The following is a 19131-nucleotide window of genomic DNA, read 5'->3' as shown; positions in this document are numbered from 1 at the left end:
GGAGACCAGATTTCTATTCCTAGCTCTGACATTGGCATGGTGGGTGATCTTGGGCAATTCCCATCACCTACTGTGCCTCAGTTTCCCCATCAGGAAGATGAGGCTAATGATATGCCCTCCTTTGTAAAGTGCTTTGAGATCTACAGATGAAGAGTGCTACGTAAGAGCTAGATATTACTATTATTAAAAATAAAATAGAACACTAAGAAATTGCTAGAGAAATTGCAAGCTCTTTTGTTTTGTGTCTGTATAACACACAGCACAAGGGAGTGCTAGTCTATGATTAGGCTCCTAGGTGCTACAGTAATACAAATAATGAAAAACAATAAACGTAGGATTCACAGAGGGAGAAAGAGAAAACAAAATGGACACAGGCTCTTCATTTGGCTGTTGGACAAGAGGAATACAGTGAATGTACAGGAAGGCTGAAAAGTGAACTGAGAAAAACTTCACAAAGAAAACCAAGTCATGCACACCTTAGTGACTCTGAGTTACTGTACATAACTGCTTAAAAAAACAACCCAAACAACACTTGTCATCCTTTTTTGTCACACATGATTAACAGCAGTAAGATTCCGAAGATTCAGACTGGCTCTGGTCTTCAACTTCTTACATTATATTTAAATAAGAAGATATCCTATCAAGAAGGCTAGCATGTATTTTTAACTGTTAAAGCTAATTAGTTTCAGAACTTATTTCGGTCTTATTTCTGAAGATGGGCTTTTAAATTATTGCAGAGAACAAAATTAAAAAGGTTAATTTTTCTTCAAGAAAATAAGGACCAGCTATTGTTCTTAATGCTAAATTTTGAACAGTTCAATTTGACTTCCAGATAGCTCAGTGGTACACATTTTCACACCTTATTTAGCATGTCTCTCAATCACAAGCCTACTGGAAAGCCTGAGAAGCAAGCCTGCCCACTGAACAGTGGAGTAGCATTTGAACTTCAAGGGAGTTTGGTCAATCTTGCCAAAAGTTATAGCAGCTCTAAATCTTACTCACCCCAATACAATTCCTAGCTCTTTTACATGAACTCTTGTATGTCCTCGCAGGTATTCCGAGAGCATTTTGCTTTTGAGGTACATCTCCTGTAGCCTATCCTCAAGGTGCATTATGCACTGTAAAAAAAAAACAAAAAAAAACACACACCAGAAATTTCAAGAATCGATTTAGCTTTCATGTAAATGTGTAAACTCATAATTTTAGCTACTATACCAGGAGGCATGATGTAAGTTTAGTGTAACTTAAAAAACCCGAAGAATAGGCACAGCGCTCTTCACAAGTGGCCAACACAATCGTATCAAAATGGATGATTTTTCAGGGATTTGGGCCAGGCTATCTTTCCTGGCTAGCACCTTTGTTGCACATCAGTCAACCAGCCATATCCAACTCCCATTGTAGTCAATGACAGTATTTTCACTGACTTAAATAAAAGCTGGATCAGACCCAAAGACATTCAAGGCAGCTAATTAAAACTGAAACCTGAAGACTTTGACTAGGACATCTTTATTACAAGTCACTACTGTTTTTCTGAGATACAACTTAAATAGCTGAATCTAAAATCGGAACTTTATTAGCTCTGCAGAATTGCCATTCTTGAAGAAACGAAGAATTATAAAAAGTAGCACTTTCCATTTTATTTTATATTTGCAATAAAGTGTGTGAAGACAGTGACGTGGGCTGCAGTGACAGGTTCTTTTGTTCATTAATTTATTTTAAAATATCATTTATGAACCCCTTGTAGATGTTTTGCAGTACTAGTGCTAAAGGGTTTTAATACTGGTTCAACAGTGTTTAATAACTAAATACTAGTTGTCAAATGGTAAAAGTTGAAGTTAAATTGGTATTTCAATAATTAGACTTTTAAAGATCACATTGCCCATTAAGTTAATATGATAGAAGTTCACATGCTTTTTATAGATTTGAGAGAGAATTTAAGTGAGAGAGCAATTATGTAAGAGAATGGGTGAAATCCCAGGTGCCATTGAAGTCAATGGCAAAACTACCAGGGGGCCAGAATTACACCCAATATTTTTAGTGCTAGAATATGAACTGGTAAGACATTTTATTGCATATTTTGGTATGGGAAATGGGATGTGTATTAAATTTGATACATCATCTCTCCGCAGCAAAGACCAGTCCACCAAAATAAAACTAATTCAGCTCTGGACGCTCCTAGACATGAAGGCAAGCAGCGTTTGCAGTAAGTCACATTGCAGAGTACATCTGACAGGAAGAGGCAGCAATTAGACATGCATCAGGAGCAAGTAACTTTAGGTCACATTAAATATATTTCTCAAGTTTAATGAGTAAAACACCCTGCCTTTTTTAAAGCATATGGAATTCTTAACACTGTCCTAGAAGTTTGAATTTCCTTTGGTATTTTATGCTAATGTACAACAAATTTTGCTAATTAAAGTCTAAGGCAGAAGAGAGCTGTGCTTAGTAGGCAAGATGACATTCTTTTGATATTCTTAAATTCATAAATAAATATTTGAACCACCATTCTTTCAGTTCATAATGGTTCTTATATACTTGAGAACAGACCATGGACCAACTGTTTAATGCTTTGGGTAGTAGGAAAAGGAGATACCTTCTCATGACACAGTGCTAGCTAAGGTGAATTGACAACAGCTTAACTTAACATTTTCACTAAATACCCAAATCACAGAAGAGGATCACAAATCACAGGCGAGAAACATGGTATGAGCTAGGATAACACATTCTCTATGCACCCCCAAATGCAAAGGGAATCCATTAATGCAGTGGTTCTCAACCAGGGGTCTGGGTACCCTTGGGGATACGCAGACGTCTTGTTTATACTGCTCTATACACTGAAATCTAAGTACAATATATATATTCCAACTGATTTATTTTATAATTATATGGTAAAAATGAGAAAGTAAGCAATTTTTCAGTGATAGTGTGCTCTGACACTTGTATTTTTACATCTGATTTTGTAAGCAAGTAGTTTTTAAGTGAGGTGTAACTTGGGGGTACTCAAGACAAATCAGACTCCTTGAAAGGGGTACAGTAGTCTGGAAAGGTTGAGAGCCACTGCATTAATGCATCCTTAGTAGATGGGTTAGGGATAGACATCCATATAAGTAGGTGTACACTAGGAATTAATTCCGTAAACTCTGTCATCTCTTGAAATTTGCATTTCCATAGTTACTTTTCCAGTCCTTATATCGTTAATGTTATATGGGATTAAGAATTTTATCCAAGTAAAGAATATGGACGGTAGGTAAAGACTAGTGTTTAACCTCTTCATTACACTACATTCTAAAGGAGATTCACACACTCCTATATGGTAACCTTTACAAACAGAACACTTCCATTCACTGAATGCCAGCTAAAAGTCAGGATATACTTAGAAATTTTTAATTTGATGTGTGGATACACCAGGCAAATCCCTCTCACTTTTGACAGCTGAAGAGTTCAGACTCATCATGCTTATAGAGGTGTGAGAAATGAAGTGGAATTTTTATAAGTTTCCTTTACGACTTGTACCATTGAATGAGTGAAAAATTATTCACAAGTCAGTTTTCAATATCAGAAATAGTGACTCAAACTGGGATATAAAAGTTTTGTGTGAGTTTTTGTTTTTTGTTTTTTTTAAAAGGTGCATTTAAGCGGCATCCATGCCCATTTTAGTTAGTTCTTTCCACTAACCACAGACATACTCCAAAAGGTGGACTTTAACATGGTCACAAATCTTGAAGTGCCACAATGAACACACCATTGGCCTGCGCTGCCTATAGTTCAGAGCTGTTCTGTTTTGTGTAGTACCATACAAAACACAGTCTGTTGATCTAAACAATGGGTGTGTGGCTCAGAAGAAAAACTGACAAGGGAGACAGTCTGCTAAGACACAATTTTAGCAGCATGATGTTCATTGTTGGCAGGGGGTCTGTGGGAAGATAGCATGTGATCATGTAATTCAAGACAGTAATATAATGCATACACACAAAGGGTCTGAATTAAGGTTGAACAGGCAACCTTAATTCTGGCATTTACAAACTTTTGAGTCCTGGACTTTGCAACCCTAATGTTCTTTTAATATGGTTTTGTACGTGCAATGTATCTGTAGGTGGGCTGCACTGTGCATGTTTAGTATATTTTCTAAATTGTTTCACTGTAATTGAAATCAGGCAGGTAATACTTGAAAGCCCTAGCATAAGAAATTTAGCACATATGACTGAACAATTTTCATTAGCCACAGTTGTTCATAAAGAAATACTTACGAAGTCAGCTGGGAGGTTGAGTTTGTAAAGCTGTAAAATGGACTGCAGCAAACTGGACACTTGACTGGAGACTAAGACATCTTTGCCTAGCTTCATACTGTCCATCATCTTTCTCTGGCTTGTAGCCACCTGTACATTCCATTTATCCGTATCGGCAATAATGCAGACAGCTTCTGCTATGGGCTCATCTAGTACTGGATGCTGTAATAGGTACAAAACAAGAACACTAGCTATTCAAAACATTTTCAACTTGTGTTCACAACTGAGACTAAATGGCTTCGTTAGCACATAAGTTTTGCAGGGGAGGGGTGGAATGATAAAGTGGGAAGAGTGTTTCAAAGAAGTGAGACCAAACAGTTTTTGTCTAAAAACAAAAGTTTTTATAAAAATAATTGAGAACTGTGGAGAATTTGTACTGGATTCTGTTACGGTGAAATAACTAACATGATAAACTTGATTTGGGGCCAAAGTAGAAATACGCAAGTCAGATGTGTTGATTTTTTATTTTAAAAAAAGGTGGGTATGAAAGAGACAGATGTATACTAATGGCAAATTCCTTTCTACAAAAGGAACCCCCAGCTCCCCTATTAGAGCAGCTTTATCGCCGCTTTCTATTACAGGGGAGGCACAAAGAGTTAGACTGGGGGCTAAAGCTGCGGCCTGTGTGTTTCAAAGACAAATTTCTGTTCTGTAAGCATGGAAAAAATTGCAAGTTCATTGCTCAATTTAAAACAAGTCCATTTGAGAAGCACGGTTCTTTTTACTGCTTACTTCCTGCACTGCTACAGATAGCTAAAAGCACTTAATGTCTGCCACTAGGGCTTGTTAATCTTTAGTTGGCATTTACTGTGCAACTATAACTGTTAATTTAGTGATACATCAGTTACAATAAATTACTTGTTTTGAACGTACAGAGTAAAAATCAGACATTTTAGACATGGTCTAACACACAATGAAGCTTGTTCTTATGGGCAACTGTAATCTGCAGTCAGTCATCTGTGCTAATGACTGGCAAAATCTCTGTCCCTACAAGATTTCTCATCTCCATAGTAACATACTGTAGTAGGTGGTAACTGCATTAACAAGCTTCCAGGCACCTGCAGACCATCTTACTTGTGTACATTACAATGCAGTCAGCCTGTTAAGGTGACTGAATAGGGAAGCACTTCAATATTATATTTTTCCTATTGTAAAGAATAATCCTGTTCAATTTTTCAAGTTGTAAACAGAGAATTACAGATTCCCCCCCCCCCCATTTATGCTTGCATTATAAGGTTTATACAGTACAAATGAAAGAGCACATGTGAAAGGGGTGTGTGTGTACTGTCACATGTTCCAAGAGTCAAGAAGTGTGAAGTCTCCATATTGGTCACTAGCAACTGGTTTTATTGAACAGTAGCTATCCTATATTTTTTCCCCATCCAGAATATGTTCTCAGTAAGATCATATCATTCCTACTATTAGAGGTCAGTGGCTCTGAAAAAATGTAGGGAAACCTACATGCACTGCATGAAGCAGATCTGCTGGTAACCACTGCTTGAGTTTTTCATCATTACTTATTCCATGCAGTACCAGATCAGGCATGTATGTGGGACAGTAACCACCGAGAAGTGACCTTCCAAAGTTTTTCACACTTGGACTGCTGATTATGTTGGATCTGAAACAGAAGAATATGAAGCCCATTCAAAAGCCAAGAGCATAGCCACCTTTCAGATACCTCTCCCCACTCCTCCAATAAGTATGGTGAAATAGTCAGCATAATAGACTTGTCACAAGATCTTCAAATACATGAAACTGATGCAATTCTTATCTGACAGGCTACATTTAGATATTGTTGAGAGACCTGGCATTAACTAGCCCTCAGGTTTACTCTGTGCCTGGCTCTGTAACCTGTTTAAATTTACATAGCAAGTTCTCTGGCATTTAAAATTAAGCAGTACTAAATGAAGCCACACATAAGGAAAAAAGAAACAACGAAGCAGAGTTAATATTGGTGTAGGAACCTTAACATTCCCTGACTAATTTTAAACAGTTCAGAACATTTTAGTTTTCTAGATTTTAAGAAAAAAATGACAAGTCTGCAACTGTTAGGTCTTGTGGAATATATAAACTCCCTGTTTTGCAGCTAGTTGGCTTGCTGAGCTTGAGAGTTCAATGCTTGGTTCAATGAACACTTAACTAAATGCATATGCAGTCTCAAGCAAAGCAAAGCAAAGGCATCCGTCTTGAATCAGAATTATGCCTGCATTAAATTTTAGATTTCATCTGTGTACCAAAGAGTGTGATTAGATTTTTTCTACTCTCCGTAAACTCAAAGGATGAGAAAAGTATTTTGCTCAAAACTTTCACAGATGTTCCCCTTCTGCCAGAGGACAAGCATGGAACATTTCAGCCTCAAGGGAACAGTTTTCAAGACCCTAAACAATAATAAAGCCCAGATAACTGGCTGAGTGAAGTCCATAGAGCTCTGCCTGGTCACAAGGGCCCTCCTGAACAGCTCAGAACTTAAATGGTAAAAGAGGGATGGGGATGGAGATGTTATAATGGAAATTATTTTATAACTAACTATAACAGTGACTTCTAGCAAACATTAAAAGTAACTTTAATGTAACTACTCCAGACCAGTCTTAAAAACAAAACCAATCAAAATAAACCTCTAAGTAAATGAACGTAATGCTCATACTGGATGGACAGTGAAGTTTTCAATTCAAAGCAAAGGCAGTAACTATGCACACTTCCTACCCCACCAGCATGTGTCTTAGCCCTGCTGAAGGACCAGAAATATCTGAGAAAAGAAGCCCTGTCAAATAAACAATTATTTTGGCAGGCAGTCTGTGTATCATCCTACTCAATCTCTGCCTTTTGCTGAGACGGCCAACAAGGGACTCAGTTGCAACAGCAATTTTTACAGTACAGACACATCAGCAACAAACTGAGTTAAGACCCCATGCATTTCACAGACCACTGAACAGCTCTTGGGTAGCAACAGCATTTGACCCCAGCTGGCACAAGATTCACTCAAATACATTCTTTACCTTGGTAAAGGAAGTTCTACTCCTGTAAATTCTTCATGCCTATTGCGGACATGGCCTCGAGGGTAAAGATCAGAGATACATGAAGCACTATCGTCGTCGCTGTCTCCAAGTGCACTATCTGAACTCTCATTCCTAGGAATATCCCCTTCGATTCGGAAGGGGATTTTCCTTCCAGCATCCCCATAGGGGACATCTTCAGTGACTACTTGGCCAGAGTCCTGTACGTCAGAACTTGTTTTAACAGAGTCAAGTGAATGGACGCCCCCATTCTTGGAGCACAGGGGTCTAGCTTCCTCTAAGATTTCTGTTTTTGCAGTTTCTATTTTGTTATCAGATGGCTTAAGTGGTTCATCTGACAAGCCACGCAGAGTAGAAGTATTTGCTACATTCATTTCAATTTTATTACCGTCAGCAAAATATTCATCAAATATACTCGCACTCGCGTCACATGATGGAATTTGTGCATACCAGATATTACGCCTAATGTGTAATGGTTTAAGGGAGGCTTTCGAAGTTTCTTGTTGGCTCTGGGAAGTTTCTGCGGGCACATTTGGTGGACTTGAAGTACAGCTTTCTACCTGTAGATTTTTTTTGAACGCCCTAAAATTTTCATCCAGGTCACTCTTGCGAGTTTCTAAATCTGACTCTGGTGATGTAGAACTTCCAATCTGGAAAGTGACCCTTTCTAAATGAGGATTCCTATCAACAAACCTCTCAGGACATGGTACAGCAGATGACCTGTCAGATGGCTTTTCTGCTACTTCACTTGTGGCCTGGTTGCTATTCTTTAAGTCACCCGTTAAATCCTCTGATTCAATTTGTTCTTCAAAGTGGTAGGACACAGCTCCTATATCATCAACTACCTTCCCTTTCCTACTGTCATCCACCATTCCTTTAGACTCAGAACTGCCAAATGTGCAGTCTTTTGATGCAACACAGGATGCCCTGGAGCTCTGATCAGCCTTTCCTGTTACTTCTTCATTCTTTTCTTTTGAGGACGTTGGAAGAGCAGGAGAGCTCTCTGGGTTACTGACGTACCCCACAGTGCTACTGGTTTGATTTCCGCCATTCTTCTGAGGTAGGATTGGAGGCACAAGAGCAGGTTCATTCTTAACAGTGACAACCACATAATCAGATTCTTCAACCTCTCCCTTTTCCAATGTAGTTGTGATCTTGCTTCCATTTAGCAGTTGCTCCTCCTCTCCAACTTTCCCATTCCAGGCCAGTTGATTTTCCTGTAGCTCAGAGCACCGTAGGAAGTATGTTAGAACGTAGAGAATACGTTGAACTAATTCCTTATGTTTTCCAACAATCACAGTCCGAGTCAGCCTAACGGGAGAGCCTATGGCACCATACAGATCACCTATGCAAACATATAGGGAAACAGGTACTTCACAAATGTGTATGTGGTTACAGTACAAGTTTCAGAAGTAGAAAACAGACATTCAATGCATTCTTTGTAAGAATAGACTTACATAATTTGGACAATTCCTTTTAAAATAATTTTAAGATGCTTTTCCTCACAGCAAATTAATGGAGGTTTGAGACATTTGTTTTTTTCTTTTTGAAACCCACATATTTCCTCTTATTTGCACCCAGGCTTGTTTTCATAGGGTTGATCATGAACATGAGACTGCTAGCATTCAATCTCTGGTTACCTCAACACTATTGGAAGTTTTGCTTTACAAAACAAAGCTTACAAGAAGTTATTTTCATTTGGAAATGGAGACAAGGAAAGTAAGTCCTTTTACTTATAAACTGAGCACAGTTGTTATAGAAATCAGAAGCAAACAAACAGGAAGCCCAACTGACATTTTAAATAGAGTTTCTAGGAATAAAAGAAAAGGAGTACTTGCGGCACCTTAGAGACTAACCAATTAATCTGAGCATAAGCTTACGTGAGCTAAAGCTCACTTCATCGGATGCATACTGTGGAAAGTGTAGAAGATCTTTTTATACACACAAAGCATGAAAAAATACCTCCCCTCACCCCACTCTCCTGCTGGTAATAGCTTATCTAAAGTGATCCCTCTCCTTGCAATGTGTATGATAATCAAGGTGTGCCATTTCCAGCACAAATCCAGGGTTTAACAAGAACGTCTGAGGAAGGGGGTGGGGGGCTGTAGGAAAAAACAAGGGGAAATAGGTTACCTTGCATAATGACTTAGCCACTCCCAGTCTCTATTCAAGCCTAAGTTAATTGTATCCAATTTGAAAATGAATTCAATTTTAACAGTTTCTCGCTGGAGTCTGGATTAGAAGTTTTTTTGTTGTAATATCGCAATTTTCATGTCTGTAATCGCGTGACCAGAGAGATTGAAGTGTTCTCTGCCTGGTTTATGAATGTTATAATTCTTGACATCTGATTTGTGTCCATTTATTCTTTTACGTAGAGACTGTCCAGTTTGACCAATGTACATGGCAGAGGGGCATTGCTGGCACATGATGGCATATTTCACATTGGTGGATGTGCAGGTGAACGAGCCTCTGATAGTGTGGCTGATGTTATTAGGCCCTGTGATGGTGTCCCCAGAGTTACCAAAAGAAACTACAGCATTTGCTCAAGAAACTCCCTGAAAAAGCACAAGATCAAATCCGCACAGACACACCCCTGGAACCCCGACCTGGGATATTCTATCTACTACCCAAGATCCATAAACCTGGAAATCCTGGGCGCCCCATCATCTCAGGCATTGGCACCCCGACAGCAGGATTGTCTGGCTATGTAGACTCCCTCCTCAGGCCCTACGCTACCAGCACTCCCAGCTACCTTCGAGACACCACTGACTTCCTGAGGAAACTACAGTCCATCGGTGATCTTCCTGATAACACCATCCTGGCCACTATGGATGTAGAAGCCCTCTACACCAACATTCCACACAAAGATGGACTACAAGCCGTCAAGAACACTATCCCCAATAATGTCACGGCTAACCTGGTGGCTGAACTTTGTTACTTTGTCCTTACCCATAACTATTTTACATTTGGGGACAATGTATACCTTCAGATCAGCGGCACTGCTATGGGTACCCGCATGGCCCCACAGTATGCCAACATTTTTATGGCTGACTTCGAACAACGCTTCCTCAGCTCTCGTCCCCTAATGCCCCTACTCTACTTGCGCTATATTGATGACATCTTCATCATCTGGACCCATGGAAAAGAAGCCCTTGAGGAATTCCACCATGATTTCAACAATTTCCATCCCACCATCAACCTCAGCCTGGTCCAGTCCACACAAGAGATCCACCTCCTGGACACGACAGTGCTAATAAACAATGGTCACATAAACACCACCCTATACCAGAAACCTACTGACCGCTATTCCTACCTACATGCCTCCAGCTTTCACCCTGACCACACCACACAATCCATCATCTACAGCCAAGCTCTGTGATACAACCGCATTTGCGCCAACCCCTCAGACAGAGACAAACACCTACAAGATCTCTATCAAGCATTCTTACAACTACAATACCCACCTGCGGAAGTGAAGAAACAGATTGATAGAGCCAGAAGAGTTCCCAGAAGTCACCTACTACAGGACAGGCCTAACAAAGAAAATAACAGAACGCCACTAGCCGTCACCTTCAGCCCCCAACTAAAACCCCTCCAACGCATTATTAAGGATCTACAACCTATCCTGAAGGATGACCCAACACACTCACAAATCTTGGGAGACAGGCCAGTCCTTGCCTACAGACAGCCCCCCCAACCTGAAGCAAATACTCACGAGCAACCACATACCACACAACAGAACCACTAACCTAGGAACCTATCCTTGCAACAAAGCCCGTTGCCAACTGTGCCCACATATCTATTCAGGGGACACCATCACAGGGCCTAATAACATCACTATCAGAGGCTCCTTCACCTGCACATCCACCAATGTGAAATATGCCATCATGTGCCAGCAGTGCCCCTCTGCCATGTACATTGGTCAAACTGGACAGTCTCTACGTAAAAGAATAAATGGACACAAATCAGATGTCAAGAATTATAACATTCATAAACCAGTCGGAGAACACTTCAATCTCTCTGGTCACGCGATTACAGACATGAAAGTTGCGATATTACAACAAAAAAACTTCAAATCCAGACTCCAGCGAGAAACTGTTGAATTGGAATTCATTTGCAAATTGGATACAATTAACTTAGGCTTGAAATAGAGACTGGGAGTGGCTAAGTCATTATGCAAGGTAACCTATTTCCCCTTGTTTTTTCCTACAGCCCCCCACCCCCTTCCTCAGACGTTCTTGTTAAACCCTGGATTTGTGCTGGAAATGGCACACCTTGATTATCATACACATGGCAAGGAGAGGGATCACTTTAAATAAGCTATTACCAGCAGGAGAGTGGGGGGGGGGAGGTATTTTTTCATACTTTGTGTGTATAAAAAGATCTTCTACACTTTCCACAGTATGCATCCGATGAAGTGAGCTGTAGCTCACTTAAGCTTATGCTCAAATAAATTGGTTAGTCTCTAAGGTGCCACAAGTACTCCTTTTCTTTTTGCGAATACAGACTAACACGGCTGTTACTCTGAAACCTAGGAATAAAAGCCGAATCAAAGCCTTGATCCTAAGAACATACTCACAGGATTAACTTTATATATGCAAGTAGTCCCACAGGGAATAGGGAAAGAACAGGTTAAAGACCATTAGATAATTTAGATGTATTGAAGTTGGCAGGGCCTGACAAATACACCCTAGGGTACTTAAGAAACTAACTGTCACAATCTCTGAACCATTAGCAATTATCTTCAGGAACTCGTGGAGGATGGGTGAGATCCCAGAGGGCTGCAGAAGGGCAAACATAGTACCTATTTTTAAAAAAAGGGAACAAAGAGGACCAGGGGAATTATAGGTCAGTCAGGCTAACTTTGATACCCGTAAAGATACTGGAACCAATTATTAAACAATCAGTTTTTAAGTACCTAAAGGATCATTGGGTGAATAAGTAATAGCCAGCAAGCATTTGTCAAGAACAAGTAATGCCAGAACAAGCTAATTTCCTTCTTTAACAGGGTTACTGGCCTAGTTGATGGGGGGAGGGAAGCAGTAGACATGATGTAGCTTGATTTTAGTAAGACTTTTGATGCAGTCCCAAATGCCACTCTCATAAGCAAACTAGGGAAGCATGGTCAAATTGAAGTTACCATAAAGTGGATACACAACTGGTTGAAAGACAGTACTCAAAAAGTAGTTATCAGTGGTTCACTATCAAACTGGGAGGATGTATCAAGTGGGATCACCCAGACGCCTGTCCTGGATCCGGTACTTTTCAATATTTTTCACTAATGACTTGGATAATGGGGTCGACTGTATGGGTATAAATTTTGCAGATGACACCGAACTGGGAGAGGTTGCAAGCACCTTGGAGAACAGCCTAATCAGAATTCAAAAAGACCTTGTCAAATTGGAAAATTGGTCTGAAATCAATAAGATGAAATTAAATAAAAGACTAGTGCAAAGTACTTCAACAAAATGGGAATAACTGGCTAGGCAGCAGTACTGCTGAAAAGGATCTGAGGGTTCTAGTGCATCACAAGTTGAATGAGAGTCAACATAGTTGTTAAAAAGGCTAATATAATTCTGGGGTGTATTAACAGGAGTGTCATCTGTTACACCTGAGAGGTAAATGTCCTGCTCTACCTGGCACTGTTGAGGCCTCAACTGGATATTGGGTCTAGTTCTGGGAGCCACCCTTTAGGAAAGATGTGGACAAACTGGAGATGTCCAGAGAAAAGCAACAAAACTGATAAAAGGTTTAGAAACCCTGACCGATGAAGAAAAGTTAGAAAAACTGTATAACCTTAGTTCTGAGAAGAAGGGGGGGGGGGACCTGATAGCCTTCAGATATGTTAAGAACTGCTACAAAGAGGTTGCAGCAAGGGAGATTTAGGTTAGATATTAGGAAAATCTTTCTAATTATAACAGTAGTTGAATACTGGAATAGGTTACCAGGGGAGGTTGTGTAATCCTCATCACTGGAGGTTTATAAGTATGAAGTAAGACAAACACTTGTCAGGTATAGTCTAGGTGTACTTAGTCCTGCTTCAGCATGGGATGATGAACTAAAAGATGACATCTCAAGCTCCTTTCCTTTACATTTCTATGATTAACGGTTAGGTGTATTAAAGCAAATGCTTGCTTGCAGGATTCAGGCCTAAGTTAATATTATATGTATATAAACTTACTTATAAAAAGAGTCTTGGAGCAACAATAATATTATGACAACTCAATATAAAATTTTAAAATAAAAACTTAAGTTTTGCAGAGACTGAGCAGTTCCTTCATCATGAACAATATAGTTTTATCTCTTATGGAATGCTGCAATTGATTGAAATCATGGCATTTTAGTATAATTTAATAATAAAACAAGGATTTATACAAAGCTTTCCATTTTTAAAGCTATTTACAGATTACACCCTAACCTTCCAAAAGATTTGTTTTTAGAAAGCACTATTGTACTATGAACCCTGTCTTTTTCAGAGGGAACCACCAGAGGGCAACATTTTCCTTCATATTGATGTACATTACAATAAACATCTGCAAAAAGAAAAGGAGTACTGGTGGCACCTTAGAGACTAACCAATTTTAAACATCTGAACTCACTTTTTTTACCTGAGAATAAGAAAGAACCGAGATGTTTCGAGTTCAACCATTTAGAATTTGTCTGGGTCTTTAAAACTCGTATTATCTTCCTACTGAGCCTACTCCATAACGTGCACAATTACCAGCTCTGAGTTTGGGTAACAATTTATTTCCCTTCTTTCCTGAAGAACTACTAGCAGTTCTTCCTGGGAGAGAGGACAAGATCTACTGCCCAAACAGGCACTATACAGCTCCCTCCAGCTGGCTTCTATACACCTTAACCCTGGCTTCTTATTTCCCTAAATCAGCTCCCACTTTCCTGAACCCCAAAACACCCAGTCCCTCACCCCTCTCCTCAACTACTCAATAACTCGGTAACTTTTTAAAATCTTTCTTTTTTAAAGCAAGCAATACAACTCTCTATTATGAATATATATAGTGGGAGTTAGGAATCTTCAGTGTCAGAGAGGCTACTGATAAGAGCTTGGCTGTTCTCAGTGGTGGCAGATGACAGAACAAGGAGCAATGGTCTCAAGTTGCAGTGGGGGAGGTCTAGATTGGGTATTAGGAAACACTATTTCACTAGGAGGGTGGTGAAGCACTGGAAGCGTTACCTAGGGAGGTGGTAGAATCTCCATCCCTAGAGGTTTTTAAGGCCCGGCTTGACAAAGCCCTGGCTGGGATGATTTAGTTGGAGTTGGTCCTGCTTTGAGCAGGGGGGTGGACTAGGTGACGTCCTGGGGTTTCTTCCAACCCTAATCTTCTATGATTCTATGACAAGAACCAAATAGAACTAAGCTAGATGATCAGCAGCAGGAACATGATATGGACACAGAACTATTGTTATTCAAGTTGCTTCTTTAGAATTTCACTAATTTTTCTGGATGGTTTTACATTAGACAGATGATATATAGGAGGGAAAAATGGAGCAGGGGGAGTGGGGAAAGGAAGGAGGATTGCCCAAGGAGTGGAATTTTTGAGAGTAAGATTTTATGCACGTGATTATCTACTCTCCAAACATTCATATCCATGTACTTTGGCTCTGAAGAGAAATGTTCAGAGATTAATAAAACTGCCAGTTATAAATATTTTGCCAGCTCTCATTCACATGCTTCTTATATAGCTACTTGATTTCATGTATCAAGATACTTAGTAAGCTGTGTAGGTAGAAGAGAATCACTACATCTGAGGACTTAGGGCCAGATTTTCTAGACAGTTTACTACCCCTTTGTGCAACTGAGATAGAGCAAAAGGGCTGTAATTCCATTGCCAATGCCCAGATAGAATTTCCTCTGCTTGCCCATCTACACTGCCACCAGGCCCTGCACCTCTCTCATGCCCAGCCTCCCTTTCCCAGCAAAGCGGGTGCACCAACGCTCTACTATAATGATACTCCACTGGCATAGGGTCCATCAGGGACCACAAACCAGTGGCAGACTTTAATGCTGCCTGGCAGCAGCTTTAGTTTGTGTCAGACAAGGGCTGGCCAGAGAATCAGAGAGCTGGAATGAGCTTCCTGACATCACCCCACCCTATCCCCCAACATGCTTATAGATGAAGTACAAGTTTTAATCTTGCCTGCCTCTGCATAGCTCCCACCTATGACATATTTTTTAAAATAGCTGTGTATATACAATGATGTGTTTGTAGAGAAGAGCTACATTTCAATTAAATAGGTTAAAGTTTAGTAACTGTTTTATACCAAATTTTTTTTTTTAAGGTTTTCTACTGACCGAGCTGTGCCCAGAGAGGGTTATAAGGATGCGATTTTGCCAGCAGGTTTACAAATTGTGATGTGCCTTTCTCAGAGAAGGCCTTTATGGGAGGATGGTCAACTGGCATTACAGTTGGGACCCACGCCAGGTGATAGGTCAGCACCGCAGTCAATAAAGCGGCTAAGAACCTAAAGAAAAAGAATACAACAAAAATAAGATCCAAGGGGGGAAAAAAAAAAAAAGGTATTTGACATATGCTCATGTCTGTGTACTTCCTGTTATGTTTGTATGCATTAGAACACAAGTTACTGCAGGGGTAAGGAGATGATGCAGAAGGAAGCATACTGGTTTTTGTTGATCTGTTCGATCAGAAGTGTAAATTCCTTAAGAAAGCGCTGGCATAGCTGGTTCTTTTCCAAAGTGCTGGACATCATGGTAAGCCACACAGGTTCTGCGATCCTTGGAACTGAATACAGGTTCCAGATTGTAAGTCTACCAAAAAGAAAGAAAAAAAAGCTGTTAACCTGTGAATGAGGTTGCAAAAAATATACAGAAGAAAAAAAAGTTTTCTTCAAATTTTTCTAACATCTGTTAGGAGTTCTAATAGTTACGTAGGTTCTCTGTAGCTAGTCAGAGGCTCCACTCACATAATGAGAGGTGTTCTGTAGGACACTAAATTACAGGAGATGCACCGTAAGTGCATTAACAATATTCTAATCAATGCAATTGCAATTTCTTTGACAAAGAAAGTATTCTTCTGAGCATACAAGGATATGGAAGGAGGACATGAAATTCATCTCAGCACGAACTAAAACAGTTGGACAATGTTTTAATGAATCAAAATGTATTGCTGCACAAGTTCAATAGGTTAGTTTTACCCGGCAATTGCTTCACATACAATCAACATTTATTTCATCATACTTGTCTGGTATATTGTGTCAAAGGATGCAAATTGAGACTCCAATTTGCAAAGGAGCACCTTTAAGACTGAAGAACTATGCTGTACGAGTTTAACTCTGAATGAAATCTGCAGCTTGACTCATCATCCTGGCTATGCAATCACCAGTCAGGTGCTTTACCACCTGAATATATATGCCCAGATGATTAGTCAATACATTGAACATGCAGTTTTAGAAGTATGATCTTAGACATACAATGTTTTGATGGGTAGCTTGATAGCAAAACACAAACCCATCACAAATGGCCGCCATCTCCAATAACGGCTGTCAATATACCTCTAATTTAATTCCAAACAGATTTGCATGATCCACAGTTAAATTTCTAGCTGAAGAGATGATTGTCTTCTACACGTTTAAGAGTTTTGTACAAATAATCTTCACAAGTTAGCAAGTTCAGAAACAACCTTAGTATAGTGACAAGTTTGGAGCTTTCCAGATCATCTAGTTACATTTTCTGTTGATATATGGGTGATTAGTGCATGATAAATTTACAACAAAACATTCTGTCTACCTTACATTTAAAAATCTACCATTTATCAGAGCAATCTAGCCGTGTCCCCCCAAGTAATTACTTACAGATACATACAGTGTAAACATATAATTCAATTAGTGTGTGTTACATTTCTTTCCTTGGATGTTTGCGTAAATTGATTTTATCTTTGGTCTCTGTTTATTTATGCCCATTTTAAGGTGTCTGTACACAATTTTTCAAATTTGCTAAAAACATTTTCTCTCTTGTGATGAGAATAGTTAGTTTTCTTAAGCATGTTATTTAAGACATGCTCTGGTGCGGTATGAACGGTCTCACTTTTGGTCTCTTCCTTCTGGGGCTAAACAGGGTGTGAAGGCTGATTTTTTAGGACTCATTATTCTTCAGTGACCATTCCACAAAAGTTACGAAAGGCTTAGATCCAAACCATTGTAGCTACAATACTCCATTATCTACAGTGTGTATGTTTTAAAATGTATATTGTTTTAAACTTCATATCCTTTTTTTCCTTTGCACTGTGTATACTATCTTGCCAACTGTAGACAGGAAGGGTATCATCGCTATAGGAGAAACAAAGGGTGAGGGGTACGGAGAGAAGAAGAGAAGAGCTTGAAGAAAGGAGTGCTTGGGGGAAAAATCTAGTGGCATAAGACAGCAAAAATTGATACAATGGGAAAATAGGATATTGGGGAAAAAGTCAAATCTAAGTCATGAAAATCAAGTCCATGGTGTAACACTTGTATTTTACAGTTACATACTAAGAACTACCTGAAAAGAACGTTAAGATTGCAAAGTCAAGCACTCAAAGAGTTAGAAAATACCAGAATTAAGCTTGCAACCAGGCCTTAATTGGGCCTCCATAAGTGTACGAATTACGATTCAGTCTTTAATTACATGATCACATACTATCATTCCACTGGACCCTAGCCCTTTTTCAGTGCACGGGGTAGATGTTGCTCACTTAAGGATATTCAGTATTTTGTTTTGTTCTGATTCAATGGCCTGATTGGTGTTCAATGGCCTGATTTCCTGCACACTATTACAACCCTGCTCTACCATCATCATCATCAACTATTAGTTTCCTCAGGAGCTTTTCTAGAGTGATTTTCAGTATAGTAAGAGTGCTTCACAACATCCACTCATTTTCACATATTCTATAGCAGGGTCATTTCTTCAGTAAGCATGCCTAGTTGGTCAGGGCCTATGACCCTCTTTCACTTCAAGTGTGTCCTGAACCCCTTGGATGGGGTTCAGCTATGTCGGCTTCCTTGCCAGTAACCCCTGGTCCTGCCCATTCTAGGGGTAGGCACAGGGGATCCTGACCCAGGATCCTGAGTGTGACAGCATGGGATGGCCTGGGTTCAGCCCACTCCCTGTTCATCTGCTCCTGGGCCACTTCCCACCACACCAGATGCCTCAGTTTGGGGAATGGCTGTTACTGATTTATAACACTTTGCTTCAAACCCCAAAGTCTGGGGGCTGATGCAGGTGACCCTCTGGTTCCCATGCACATGGTTCTCCATACCTCTGGGGTGATGTCTCCACAAGCAAGAGGGGGACTCAGAGCCAGACCTTCTCATTAATGTTTTTTTTCCCCCCTACTGTTGCAGGACAGTCCTCCTCCAGAAAATGGCTTCTCTCCTTCCCCCTTGCCTGGGCTGCTGGAGCTCTTTTTATACTGCTCCTTTCCCCAGGAGCATACTTGGCAGTGCCTGAGAGTCAGAGCTTTCCTAGCCCAGTACAGCTCCAGCCCTTCCCCTGCCTTAGTGTGGCATTTATAAACTCCATCACACCCTGTGAGGCTAGGGATCAGTATTCTTCCCTATTTTACAGATGGGGAACTAAGGCATAGAGAACTTAAGGTCAAAAGTACCCCCTAGTTTTGGGTGCTCAATTTGAGACACCTAAGACATGATTTTTCACAATACTTAGCATGATATAGCACTATGTGTTCAAAGCACAGCTCCTTCCAACTTCACTTGTAGATCCTAGAGAAGGGCAACAAAGGTGTGACAAGATGATGATGATCAACAGATGGCTCAGGCACTGGTGCTATAAGGAGGGCTTTGGGATGTATGGCCACTGGAAA

General features: G+C 40.0%; 2 protein-coding genes across 5 annotated transcripts in view; one reads left to right on the top strand and one right to left on the bottom strand.

Annotated features, from left to right (window-relative positions):
* Positions 1-15704, top strand: part of SPMIP2 (sperm microtubule inner protein 2) — a 79441-nt gene extending 63737 nt beyond the window's left edge. The window contains exon 5 of one of the 2 annotated variants that reach the window (XM_084626394.1): positions 15599-15704. In XM_084626394.1, coding sequence (XP_084482520.1) covers positions 15599-15610 — 12 coding nt within the window. In that variant the 3' untranslated portion in view covers positions 15611-15704. Of the gene's footprint in view, positions 1-2129; positions 2449-15598 lie in introns of those variants that run through there. The other variant, XM_084626391.1, reaches the window with a different exon arrangement.
* The window catches only part of FNIP2 (folliculin interacting protein 2), a gene marked incomplete at its 5' end in the record, with an annotated part of 90184 nt that overhangs the window by 5180 nt on the left and 65873 nt on the right, over positions 1-19131 (bottom strand). For all 3 annotated transcript variants that reach the window (XM_084626388.1, XM_084626389.1, XM_084626387.1), the window contains 6 exons: positions 1003-1118; positions 4248-4448; positions 5748-5904; positions 7283-8645; positions 15612-15781; positions 15939-16085. In XM_084626388.1, the coding sequence (XP_084482514.1) occupies positions 1003-1118; positions 4248-4448; positions 5748-5904; positions 7283-8645; positions 15612-15781; positions 15939-16085 (2154 nt within the window). The remainder of the gene's footprint in view (positions 1-1002; positions 1119-4247; positions 4449-5747; positions 5905-7282; positions 8646-15611; positions 15782-15938; positions 16086-19131) is intronic.

This window comes from Lepidochelys olivacea (assembly GCF_965140295.1).
Source record: "Lepidochelys olivacea isolate rLepOli2 genome assembly, chromosome: 4".
NCBI lineage: Eukaryota > Metazoa > Chordata > Testudines > Cheloniidae > Lepidochelys > Lepidochelys olivacea.
The sequence above is the reverse complement of the archived record's forward strand: the minus strand, read 5'-3'. Positions and strand labels throughout refer to the sequence as shown.